Source organism: Balaenoptera physalus (assembly GCF_965194825.1).
Source record: "Balaenoptera physalus genome assembly, chromosome: 1".
NCBI lineage: Eukaryota > Metazoa > Chordata > Mammalia > Artiodactyla > Balaenopteridae > Balaenoptera > Balaenoptera physalus.
In genome coordinates this window covers 175,926,813-175,939,484 of record NC_138882.1, presented here as the reverse complement: position 1 = coordinate 175,939,484, position 12,672 = coordinate 175,926,813, and the positions used below count along the sequence as shown (strand labels likewise).

At 49.9% G+C, this 12,672-nt stretch overlaps 1 protein-coding gene across 2 annotated transcripts; it reads right to left on the bottom strand.

The window, feature by feature from the left end:
- Window positions 1-264: 264 nt before the first annotated feature.
- Window positions 265-12,186, bottom strand: TRIM63 (tripartite motif containing 63). 2 transcript variants are annotated; one of them, XM_082423327.1, is made up of 9 exons: window positions 11,881-12,186; window positions 10,802-10,977; window positions 7,812-7,980; window positions 6,925-7,020; window positions 5,495-5,728; window positions 4,707-4,729; window positions 4,242-4,366; window positions 1,921-1,992; window positions 265-858 (listed from the first exon to the last, which is right to left on the bottom strand). In XM_082423327.1, exons 1-9 carry the CDS (start codon window positions 12,037-12,039, stop codon window positions 848-850), a joined length of 1,065 nt encoding a protein of 354 aa, XP_082279453.1. In that variant the 5' UTR covers window positions 12,040-12,186; the 3' UTR covers window positions 265-847. The 2 variants fall into 2 exon arrangements, with proteins under 2 accessions (XP_082279453.1, XP_082279454.1); XM_082423328.1 differs by having other exon boundaries at window positions 10,802-10,974; window positions 11,881-12,185.
- Between the last annotated feature and the right edge of the window lie 486 nt (window positions 12,187-12,672).

Below are 12,672 nucleotides of genomic sequence, written 5' to 3'. Positions count from 1 at the left end.
AGTGTTTACTCTTTCCCTCAGGCTCTGTTTTCTGGAGAGCCAGAAAATAAGGCATTGAACCCTTTTCTGGAGGGTCCTCTCAGGGCCAGTTTTCCACGCAGTTCTCATTGGGAAATGCGGGTTTAAAGGACAACTTCTTTGGTGGGATAGAAACCTGGGCTTGCCATCACTGTCTACTTCCTGATGCACTCTTCCTATCAGGCCTTCTGTCCGTCTACCCTGAACTGTCCTCTCTGAAAAAAAGGCTGAATGAAACCCCAGCTCTTTTGGTAATAAATGGAAGAAAGCGCTGTGCATTTATTAAAACAACATGTAACACGAACTCCGTCGTTGTCCCTTATGTCAGGAATAGACACTGAAATACAGTACCTTATCCTTTCCTAGGTCTGTGAGTGCTACGGAGCCCCTCCCACCAAGGAGAGGAAGTGGGCGGCTGTATCAACCTGGCTTCCTTCCCTTCTTTATAACAATCGCCGGTCACACGTTGACCAGGCATTATCATACAAAAGTTCCTTTACAAAAAGCACCAAATTGGCATACATATACAAGTATATACAAAAATCACATTTTAAAAATGTACAAAATATTCCATTTTGCACCAACGTAGAAAAGTATCCAGTGTGGTTGTTTCAAGCACGTTTCCAAGCACGTTGTTCGTGACGCTGGACACCGAGGTGAGGTCCCGCTCCTAGTTCCTGCTCTCTGAGCAGAGAGAAGACACACCTCCCCATTGCCCCTCCAGGGGCCCTGACCCCTCCCACCCTGGGCCTGTCACCAAGGCAGCTGGGCCCATCCCCACCCTCCCCAGTCTCTCTGCATCTAGACGGTCTCTCCCTCCTCCATCTCCTTACTGGTGTCCTGAAAGAAAAAGACGAAGAAACACAAAGTGAGATGGGGACTCAGGAGGATCCAGGGCTTACCAGGATGCAGTGACAAAATTATCAGACTCCAATTCCTGCCTGGCCTCTTCCTTTTAAAATTGCAATAGAATTTAGCTGCCTAAATGCTATGGATTTCAGATCCAATGCAAAAAACTCTAGAAGGCTACTTTGTATTTTTTAGCTGGGTTGGAATTTAGTTCCAATAATAACTTGAATTGAAAAATAATAACATTAGTAAACATGACGTTTCTATGTGCCAGACACTGTGTTAAATGATTACCTAATTTACTCTGATTACAGTCTTATCTTTTGAGGTCAGTACTGTTATGCCCCCTTGCATAGATGAGTAGGTCAAGACTCAGAAAAGTCGTGAACTGCCCAAGAACACACCGCTAGTCCGTGGTAAAGCTGTGATTCAGATCCCAGGCCCTTAACTATACTCTGCCAGGTTGGGAAACTCAAATACCTATGGGCCAGGTGACATGAATAGGTCAAGCAGGCAGACTGACAGTGGTGGGGCAAACTAGCAAATGGATGTCCCATCCAAAGGAGGCAACCGCTTCCCAGAGCCGGCTCTCTGAGACTAGGGAGAAGGGCAAGCCCAGCGTTGTTAGCTCTTTCCAAATTTTGACAAGGTGAAAATCCAAAGTCTTAGTTGAACTCTTCTTTTAAAAAAAACAGAAACAAAACATCCTTTTAAAAAAATCTACTAATTTAAAAAATGTTGACAACTAATTTTTAAAATTTTGAACATTGGGCCAAGCCTGCCTTGTGGGTGTTCTCTTTTGCCTCTGTTACGCTGTGTCACTTTCTGTTTAGGAAGGTCATTTAGATGTAAAATGGGAGCTTTTTATTATGAATAGTTTGGGGGAGTTCTCTAAGAGTAAAGGGAACACGACTTTACCTTAATAGGTTTAAAACCCTTACAGGGAACAAGAAACATCACCCCACCGGCAAGCACAGCACTTTGCACTCAGTAGGGATCTCATGTTGTCACTGAATGAATGAATGAATGAAAGGAGGGAGACGGATTTCTCACCTTCTTCCTTCCCCTCTGTGGACTCTTCCTCTTCCTGATTTTCTTCTTCAATAAACTCCTCCTCTTCCTCACCTGTGTGTGACAAAGAACAATTGCATTAGGTTGGGGCTGGTGTCTCAGAGGAGAGGCTCAAAGGAGATCCAGGCTGGAGACAGCACTCGTTCCACAACCAGTCGGGGTCAAACGGCCACGCGGTGACATCACTGGCCCAGGAGGTGATGGGCTTGTGTCCTCCTTCCCCAGCCTCCTCCTTTCTTCCCACACCCTTACAAGTGAGGGAGGCTCAAGACCTCCTTTTTTCCAGTAGCAGCAGCAGCGTCTGTCACTTGATCTGCCTGCGACTGGAGGGACCTTTGGGGAAGCACACTGTGTACCGCTGCACATTTCTTAGACAGATCAACTTTACCTGGGGAAAATGGGACAAAAACGCCTTGATTCTCAGGGATCAGAGTCCTTATTCTGAAGGAATCTGCTCAGCCTTTGAAATCTGCTTGCCTAGCACTCCTTCTTCAGTGTTCCGCATTCCTTAGCCTACAGAGGCGTGGATGTGGGGCGTGGAGCCCTTCTGGGGCCATCTGCTCCTTAGTTGTCTGAAACTGAGCCTCAGACAGTGACTGCCACAACCTTTGTGCTCACTCTCCCATCCCGGGGTATCGCCTTCAAGCTCTACTCACAGGGGACGTGCCCCTTCCCCACCCCCTCTCTCAAGCCACTTCCTTAAGCCTTTGGGGGCCCTGAGGGGTCACTACAGACTCAGAGCATTTGCCAAGAGTATCTGGGGAGAGGCTTGAAAGAGTTAATTCCTCCAAACTGACAATTGGGATCTGTGCATAACCCAGGGAATGGTTTTGTGGTGGTTTAACCATTATCACAGTTAACTACTCATAGCAGCATTTGCTGAGAACTTACTCTGTGCCAAGTGCTTCCTTGTGCTAAGGACTGTACACGCACTGCCTCATAAAATCCCCAGACGGCCCTCGGTAGAATCTGCGCGGGGTTACTTACTGGTGTGTGGCCTCTGCAAGTCGCTCACCTTTCCTTGGTTTTATTGCCTCAGTTGCAAAATGGAGATGACAATAGAACTACCTCTTAAAGTTGTTGTATTAAACAACAAAACTCAAGTCTAGGGCTCAGTGCCCCGGATATAGAAAGTGCTCAATAAAGGGTAGCTGTGGGTACTCTCCCCATGTATCCATGAGGACACGGAGGCTCAGGGAGATTACTGAAGGCAGTGCAGACAGTCACAATGTCAGACTGTTCACATAGTATGATCCACTCTTGACTATCTTAGCTTAGGGAGGGTGACAGTGGAGCAGATGCTCTACAGCAGTGGATACACCCAAGTCCGTTGACATCTCAGCTGTGGGATGCATTTTGTCCTTACCCAAGAATAGGGTACATTTGGGCTTCTGGGAATAGATTTAACACATCAGAGTCTGAAAGCTTGCAGGAGAGCAGATACAGGAGGTGCCAAGAAGCTTTTCTCTTTCTCTTGCCAGCCCACTCACAGTTCTTCCCTGTTCCTGAACAACATCTACCCCCCTTTCTTTCTCTCAGCAGATCATTGGAGCATCACCTCTCAGACAAATGCAACATTCAGCGGAATTGGATCCGCCCTCTCTTTCTTCTTTGCTAACTAGCTATCTTTCAACTGTGTAACCTTGAGCAAACTATCAAAATCTTTGTTCTCCATCTGGTTGCTTCATTTTCTCTTATTATTTTTCCTTCATTATTGTTATGGTTATATTGTTACAATTATTATATGTACGTTATGGAAGAGTAATCACAAACAGAAGCAAGGACAGAATATAGATAAATTAAGGTGCCTGAGTATCCGCGATTATAGCAGTAAGAAGCTGAAGCCAAGACTAGCTTTAGGCGATAACTAGTATATGTCTAGCATCTTACAAAGGCTTCTGAAGCCATATCTTATTTGTTGCAACAGCATCATTCAGTGGTCATTATCAGTAGGCTCATTTGTTACCTAAGTTTAAAGTTAGGAAACGAAGCTCCTAACTTCAGAGGTGGAGGGAGCCTCCAAAAGGCCACACAGATAAGAAGTGGTAGAACCGGATTTGACCTTAGGTCTGCCTGACTCCAGTTGCCAAGCTCTTTCTATTGCCCCAGGTTCCTCCCTATAGCAGATCCATACATAATTAATTGAGCAACAATTATGTACCAGGCACTGTGGTGGGCTCTGGGCTCATCCAGAAGTTGGCGGTATGAATTTAACTGATATCTGGGCATCTCTGCTAGTGTATCTGCCTCTATGTGGGGCTCAGTGGGAGGGAAGCTGATTTTGGGGGGAAATAGCCCCTTACCTGTCCCAAAGTCGATGGCCCTCAGGGTGTCTGCTATGTGCTCTAAGTCCAAAGTAAAGTAGTCCATGTTTTCAAAGCCCTGCTCTATCTTCCCCAGCTGGCAACCCTTGGATGCTTCCACAATGCTGTAGGGGAGAGAGAAAAAGGGGTGGGGTGGGAGCACAGTGAGATCTCTGGCCTCAGAGAAGGAAGGAGTTGTTTTAGCCCTAACTTATACCACTGCACGTGCTTGTGCCCACACCCAGGCCTTGCACCCAGTGACTCCCCCTGGAGGATGGAGTATTTCCTCTCCAGTCACAAGCAGAATGGATGGTCCAAGAAAGCAGGGATGCAAAGGCCAGGAAAGCTAGCCTGGGGTGAGACCCTCCCAGCAGACCTAATGCAAAGGAGGAGGCCCTCTGGACAGAAGTCAGAGGCCCTGAAGGGAGCTGGGGCCTTGGATCATAGCCCTGGAGAGACACTGACCTTCTGATGAGTTGCTTGGCACTCTGTGGGGGAAAAGAAAGAGCAAAGGGTTAGGACTGCAGAGAGGGTAGCCCCAGGAAATCAGTGAAACCAGTGACTGGGCTCTGCAGATGGGCACTTGGTGCCGTTCCCTAGCCCAGCTGTGACCCGCTCCTCAGCTTCAGCAGAACAGAACTTGGATTTTCCCTCTGTCCATCGTCTGCACACATCTTGCTCATCATCCTAGGACCCTCCCGTTGTCCTGGCAGGAAGCTTGGATTCTAGGAGTATCAGTCTAAACCCTCTTAAACTCTGAAATCTTCAAGATGAGAATCATATCTAATCACCTTTTTATACCCAATGTATAGCACAAAGCCTGGCTCACAGTACGTGCTTAGGAAATTTTTATTGAACTTTACTCTTCCTTCACAAAATCTTATAGCTGATCCTTTTATGTCTCCCCCAAGAAGCTCTTCTAGGGTAGGGCTGTGTCTCGTTCATCTGTGTCTCCACCTCAGTGGCTGACCTATGGCATGTGCTCAATTAGTAGTCTCGAAGTGGACACTGTATTTTGCCGCTTGCAAAGCCATTTCGCAAACATCCTTTTACATGATCCTCGTAAAATCAGTTAAGAGGAAAGAAGGTAGGAACTGTTACATGCTCACTTTACAGATGAGAAAACTGAGGCTTGGAGAGCATTAAATGACTTGCCCAAGGGCACATTCTTTGGTGATCAGTGATGGAGCACGACCTGACCCTCAGACAGAGCTGTTGAGCGGAAGTGCCCACACCCTCCCAGTCCTGCTCACCAAGAGGAAGATGGCCCCGCCGGGCTCGTCCAGGGACTGGATGGCTGTCTCCACCAGCTTGGTGGACTTCTCCAACTGCTCCCGGTATTGCTGGATGAGGGCCTCGTGGAAGCTGAGCTTCTCCTCCTGCTCCCGCGTGATCCGCTGCAGCAGCTCACTCTTCTTCTCGTCCAGGATGGCGTACAGCACGTCGAACTTCTGGCTCAGCTCTTCCTTCGCCTGGTGGCTGTTCTCCTGGGGACAGAGATCTTGGAGTCACATCCTGCGGGTCCTCCTTCCTATCCCCAACGCTTCCTTCTTGGGATGGGTGTGCTAGGAATAAAAAGTCTGAAGCTGGGAGAGATTTACTGCACCCCCATTTTACAGAACACGAAATGAAGCCTTAGCAAGAAGAAAGCATTTGCTAAGGTTTCCTAGCCACTTAGTACACCAGTAACATTTGGAGGCTGGTGTCATAGAGAAAGCTACACCTTTCCTCAAAAGTAGAGACTCTAAGGTCAGATGGGATGATGTATGTGGGCCTCCCCAAGTCACACTCTTCCTCCCATTTTAGGACCAACACCAGATTTGGGAAGCTCTGCTTCATTTGGTCATCGGAGAGGTGGAGAAGCTGCTCCTCCCCTAGTGGCCTCCACATTGAGGCTTCCTTCTGTCCAGCACTGATGCTACATCTTAGTTTCCTTACCTATAAAATGGGTATAATAATAGCATCTCATCAGACTGGGGGCTCCAGTATCCTCTGTCAGACTGGGAGCCCCTCCCAGTTATTACGTTGTTATGTTATTATGTTGTTTTGGGTAATAACAACATCCCTTTTCCTTCCTTTAAACCTATCCTTCACACAACTCTTTTGTCCACCAGAAATGTAATGATCCCTTTCCCCCATCTCATTTCCAGGTCCCCACAAGGGGAGATGGAAAATCATGGGTGCTTTTGCAGGGATAGAAAAGTTGCCTTCCGCCTCTATGGTCTTGCTACTCAAAGTGTAGTCCATGGGCTAGCAACTTGGGCAAATCCTGGGAGCTTGTTAGAAAAGCAGAATCTCCTGCCTCATTCTAGACCTACTGAATCAGAACATGAATTTTAACAAGATCCCAGGGTGGTTTGCATGCACATTAAAGTTTGAGAAGCTTTAGTCTACAGCACACTGGAGAACATTGTTCTAAAAGCTACTAGTGCTGAATAAATGCTGGGAATTATTGGTGGGACACTCACTGCCTGAAGTCAGGGACCTGGTCTGTCTTGCTCACCGCCCCACCCTCAGCACCTGTGGCAGAGCCTGACACACAGCTGTCCTCAAGAAGCGTTTGTTGAGCAGGTGGATGAATTGATTAGTCAGTCCCTCCCCCACCATCCCTGCTTGAACACCCCAGAGACCAAGCTGCACTGGGAGGCTTCGAACCCCCAGGCAGAGCTAGTCGTCCCCTCACCTTGGTCACTTGACAGGAGTCCTCCAGCTGAGTGATGATGGTCTGAATACGGTCGTTCCCTGCTACCAGCATGGAGATACAGTTACTCAGCTCAGTCTAGATGGGAGGAAGGGGTGGGGGATCAGGAGAAGAGAGACAAAAAATAGTCTCAGGGCCTGCCCTCTGGGGAGTGGCAGCAAAACGGCACCCTCACTCCCCTCTCTGCGAGAAAGAGCCTCTTTCTGAGGTGCGGCTCAGCTCCAGAGCAGAAAATATCAGAGGGATACTGCATCCCTCATTTTACAGATGAGGCCCAGAGAGGGGAAATGAGCTGCCCAAAATACACAGCAATGTGCTGGCAGAGGAGGGGCTTGTTTCTAGGAATGGAGGGATCCATAAAAGAAAGAGGTTGGAGAATTCTAGAAGAGAGAGATCAAGAGAAGAGTAGGAGGTGGGGAGGAAAGAGTATAGAAACGGGAGCCACAGCTTACTGCATGTACAGCATGGTGGGGCTCCCACAGGCCCAGAGGCCCAGGGAGAGGACTGTCAGCTGCCTCCTGCTGCAGAGGGATCTAGGGAGAGGTGACCAGCACAGGAAGGGGTGTCTGGGACCCAAACCACACTGGGTGGTAGAAGGCATGGCCAGAGAGGGCCCTGGTGGCCTGGCCCTGGGATCTGCTCTCTCCCTTGGGGCCACACCAGATGCTCTCAAGTGGCTCTAAGTATAACTCATGAGCTCAGCCACCTCCCCAAGGAAGGCAAGGGCTGCTGGCCCTGCGGGCGGGAAGTCCCTCCAGGGGAACTATTCCTGAAAGGCCGGCTCAGCAGATCTACAGGGATCAAATCCGCATCCTGAATCGTATGTCCAGCAGGCTCAGGCTGGGGGTGGAAGTGGCTCAGGTCAGCACCTTTTGTCCCTGGAAGACACTCTGCAGTGGGGCCACCTCGCAGGCCTTGTGGACCCCAAACACCTTGCACATGGAGCACGTGGGCACCTCACATGTGAGGCAGTAGATGTTGATTTTCTCATCTTCGTGTTCCTTGCACATGGGGTGGTTGCCTTTCTGCAGGGGCCGACTGAAGTGGAGAAGAGTCATAAGTCACGAGGTGGGAGTCTCGAGTCCCTGTCTCCTCCCCCAGCCCCAGGAGGCCACCCCAGATCTATGACCCAAGCTCTCAGTGGTGGGCTGTCCCAAACCCTTTTCTTTCCATCCTCTGAGGACCCAGGACCAGGGAAGCCAATGACACCAAGACTAGGATTCAAACTCCAGTGATGGAGTTGGCCCTAGGCCTTGCCAGTACAGGACATGGGAAGGATTGCAGAATCCCAGAGTCATCTTGAGACATTTTCAAGAAGAGGAAACTGGGTCCCAGAAAGGTGAATTGACTTGCCCAAGGTCACCCAGAAAGTCAGGGCATGGGAGGCTAGAGTTCATTTGCTCTAATTATAGTCCCCATGCTCTTGGTTACAGCAGGCTGGGATCCGAGCAAAGCAATTTATACTCATGGCCTCATTGAATTCTATATTTAATCCACCAGACTGTAATCGCCATCAAAGCAGGGAAACTTGCCTATTCTCTTCACCCCTGAATCTGCAGTGTACAGTGCCTGGCATGGAGAAGGTGGTAATTAAATACAGGTAGAAAGAATAAATCAGTAAGCATGCCGTGAAGGTGCCCCGAGGCTCTGAGAGAGAGGCAGTATGTGTGCCCCAAGTCACACAACTAGAACATGGGCAACACAGGGCCATCCAATGGCCCAGCACAAGCCTTGATTTCCAGTCTGAGATTCTTTCCAGGGTCCAGAATCGCTTCTTTCTGTTTCCTCCCAAACACACACTCTTAGGATGACTTTCTCCCTTTGTCTCTCTCTCTCTCCTTTTAGGGCCTCTGGCACGTTTTCTGTGTTTCTCTCGGGGTCACTTCCTCTCCGAGATTCCATTTTTTGGGTCTAGGTCTTACTGCCCCAGCTAACTATACACTCATTTAGAGCCAAGAGCACATCTACACACCTCTGCTTTCCCAGCCCCTAACACAGCAGGCAGCTCAGAATGACTGTCCCCCATCATGTCAGTGCCTCCCCTCCAAAGAACCTTGCATGGCTGATCACACCCTGGGCATTATTGTCCCTTCAAGGTCTTAAATAGGCCCCTTTCCAGACTTACCTTTTTGCATCTTTTAGCCCAGGGCCCCCCCATGCTGGCAGGGCTCTCCCTTTGCCACCTGTCTCTATCCCCTGGGAAGGGAGCTCTGGGGTGGCAGTAGGTGCAGAGGTGAGGCAAGATCCTGAGGGTCTGGTACCTGTGTCCTCTGTCATCCCAGTGGCCTATCCTCCCAACCCCAGGCACCAACATCGGGGTTCAAATCCAGATTGTTCTGCCACTTACTCATTGTGACCTTGGACAAATGATTTCACCTCTGTGAGCCTTGGTTTCATCCCAGAGCTACTGGGATCATGGCAGGAATTGTCTGTACTGAATGTGCAGTGCCTGGCACAGAGCAGACCCTCAATAACTATCATCATCATTCAATTCTGTGGAAAGGCCTTGACAGCATGCTCTTCCTAGGTCGACACTGGGTGGGCTACTATTTTGGCGCAATATTGATTTTATTTTTATTATTATCATGATCAACGATATCATTGCATTTTTGTAGTGTTGAACTCTAGCTACGTAAGAGGCAGTAGCGGTTAAGAATGTTCACTGGGCAGTCAGTCAGACAGGCTCCCTCTCAGCTCCACCACTTGCTAGCTGAGTGGCCTAGGACAAACCTCTGATCCTCTCAGAGCCTCCATTTCCTCATCAGAAAATGAGGGTAAGAATGGTTTACAGGATTACTGTGAGAATTAAACAGGGATAATGCATGGAAAATACTTAGTGCAGTGCCTGCATACAGTAGCTGCTCAATAAATATTTGATATCTTTAACATTTCCCATCAAAATCCTACTTGACAGTCACAATAACAAATCTTACTGTCCCTTTCTGGAGACAGGGGAAAAGGAGGCCCAAAGACTTACCCAATATTCTACAGTGCATGAGTAACAGAGTCAGAGTAGCAAACAGTTCTCAGGTCAGAACTTTCTCAAGCGAGGACTGGTCTGTCACCTTTTTGGGGGGCCAGATACTGCCTGTAGGCAGGCACTTGGTGAAGGTTTGGGACCACAAGGGCCATGAGGTCAGCAGCCTGGAAGTCTTGTCAGGATGTCCTGATTTGTAAAGATCTCCCTGGTAGCTGTGTCTCTCCCCAGTTTGAGGCCCAACACTGCACAACTTCCACCACGCACAAATTCTGCCTGAGAATGAGTGGCTATTTCACAAATAGGGAGACTTGGAGCCAGATGGACCGGGCCCAGTCCCAGCAATTCTACTTGTCAGCTGGGAAACCTTGGGTAATTGACTTCACCTCTTTGAGCTTCAGCTTCCTCATCCATGAAATAGGGATGATGAAAGCCACGCTGAGCCATAGGATTGTCATGAAGCAGCAGCAGGAAGCATTCCCAGTGTCTCGCGCTGGTGTTCTCACTATGGAGAAACTGGCTATGTTCTCACTGGGTGATTTCTCTGCTTATCAGGGCCACTTAGCTGGCTCCAGTGCCTCTCTCTCCCTCTTACATCTCATCTTTCCCCTGGTTTCTGTCTCAGTATCTTCCAGGAGGACAGCCTAATGTGTGGATCCCCTCCCATTCACTGGGTGACACCAAAAGCCAGGGCTGCGGGATAAGATGAGCCTCCGCTCCTGCCTGGGGAAGAGGGAGATGGCTCTCTGGATTGGCTAGCCTAGCTCTTCCAGCTAGGGGACTGGATCCTGAGCAGATGAAGCAGGATGGGGCCTTGGAGAGCTGGGCTCAGAGGACGGGCTGGGGAGAGGGGATGGCCTCCCAGCCGCCGGGTGAACTGACCTGGAGCACTCCTGCTTGTAGATATCAATGATGTTCTCCACCAGCAGATTCCTCTGCAGGCCGTACACTCCATGACGGTCCATGATCACTTCATGGCGGCAGGAGGGGCATCGGAAACGGCCTCCAGACATGGACACTGAGCCACCCCGGTTGGTCCAGTAGGGATTTGCAGCCTGCTGGTGACAAGGGCAGAGGTGAGGCCTGGGCTCCCTCCTCAATTCCTTCCCTTTCTGACCTCCGACTACCCTTCCCCCTGCTCACCCCAAGATGACTTAAAGCTCCCTATCCTGAAATGAGAGAACCAGCCCGCTTACACAGGGAGCACCTGAGAAGTAACCAAGCAATCAACAGGTCTGGAGGTCAGCAGACCTAGGCTCAAGTCACAGTAATTCTCTGAATGACTTCAGGCGAGCAACTTTTTCTCTCCAAGCCTCAGTTTGCCCATTTATGAAATGGGCATATAATTAGAGCCAGCTCCTAGGGCTGCTACTTTAAAGAAAAAGTAGTGAGAGATCATTATGTAAAGTGCTTCTGGGGAATTTTGAGGCCTGCTTCCCAACCAGGATGCACATCGCTCCCATTCTTTTCTTAGAGAGATGAAGCCCCTCCTGCACCATATTATAGGGAACAGCTTCAAAGGGTAAGATGCCTCTATGGCTCAGTGCCTCTCGGCCACCCTCCTCCTAAAACTCTGGGCACCCTGCCACTTTGGAGCTGGCTCCAGCCCCCAGGGTCTGGTTTCTCTCCCCTCTCTGCCTGTCTCTCCCACTTATCACTTGAGGTTTTTGGAATCCTGATTGGAGAGTCAACTGTGGTGCTCAGGACAGGGGTGGAGTAGCTACAGGCAGGGTGGGGAGGGGAAATGTGCGTCATGGAGAAGGAATGGGGCAGCCAGAGCTGCTTCCCTAGCCCCCTCGGCCCCTTCCAGAGGCCTCTGCAGGGGTTCACTTCAGAGGGGGAGAAAACAGCCCCAGTTTGGAAGGGTCCTGGGCTAAGAAAGAAGTTTTCTTTTAGTTTTCACCACAGGAAAACTGAATAGCTGCCTGGGGCCCCAGTTCTAGGCCATACCCAGCACTGACCTGGAAGATGTCACAGGCACACTTCCGGCAGAGGTTGTGTTGACATGGCAAGATGACCACTGGCTTGGTAAACATCTCCAGACAGATGGGGCAGATCAGCTGCTTCTCCAGGTTCTCCATGGGGTTCCCATCCTGGATCAGGCTTGACTTATAATCCATATTGTCAGGAGACGTGGGGACCCACCTGGCTGTCTCCTTCACCTGCCTCGCTCTAAGCAGATCTGGGGTCTTGCCTTTGTCACAAAATACCCGCCTGGAGCCTCTTTGCCTTCTTCTCCTGGAGCCCGAATTCTGCCTTGGTCTGTGGCCCCTCTGATATTTATAGCTGGACCCTGGTCACATGAGCCCCAGCAAGGGACCAGCTGAGCATTCCAATGCCAAGCGTCTGGCGAGGCTTGAGTTTCCTCCAGGCCTGAAAGACCAGCCTTCTCAAATCACATGTAAGGATGAGCAATAGCTGTTCCCTTGGGACGGGGGTCGTAAACAAGAACAGCTTGTTCGTGGACAGGCTTGGGGCAGGACTGGGTACCCAGAGTTTCCTCCAAAAATTAGTCTCCTCCCACAGTAGGCTGGTAAGGAGGGAGTGGGCCACTGGGATTTGTGGGGTTAATAGCCGGTGCCCTCTCACTGACCTAAATCAGGTCCATCCCCTCCTCTGGAGTCCTGGGCAGCTCCCCAGATGAGGTCCATCCCCAGCACAGCATGTTGCTAAAGACCTTGGTCCCGCCCCATCCCCGCCCCCCCCCACACACACCCAGGCTAGCCCATCCCTCCATCCTTCGGCCACTAATT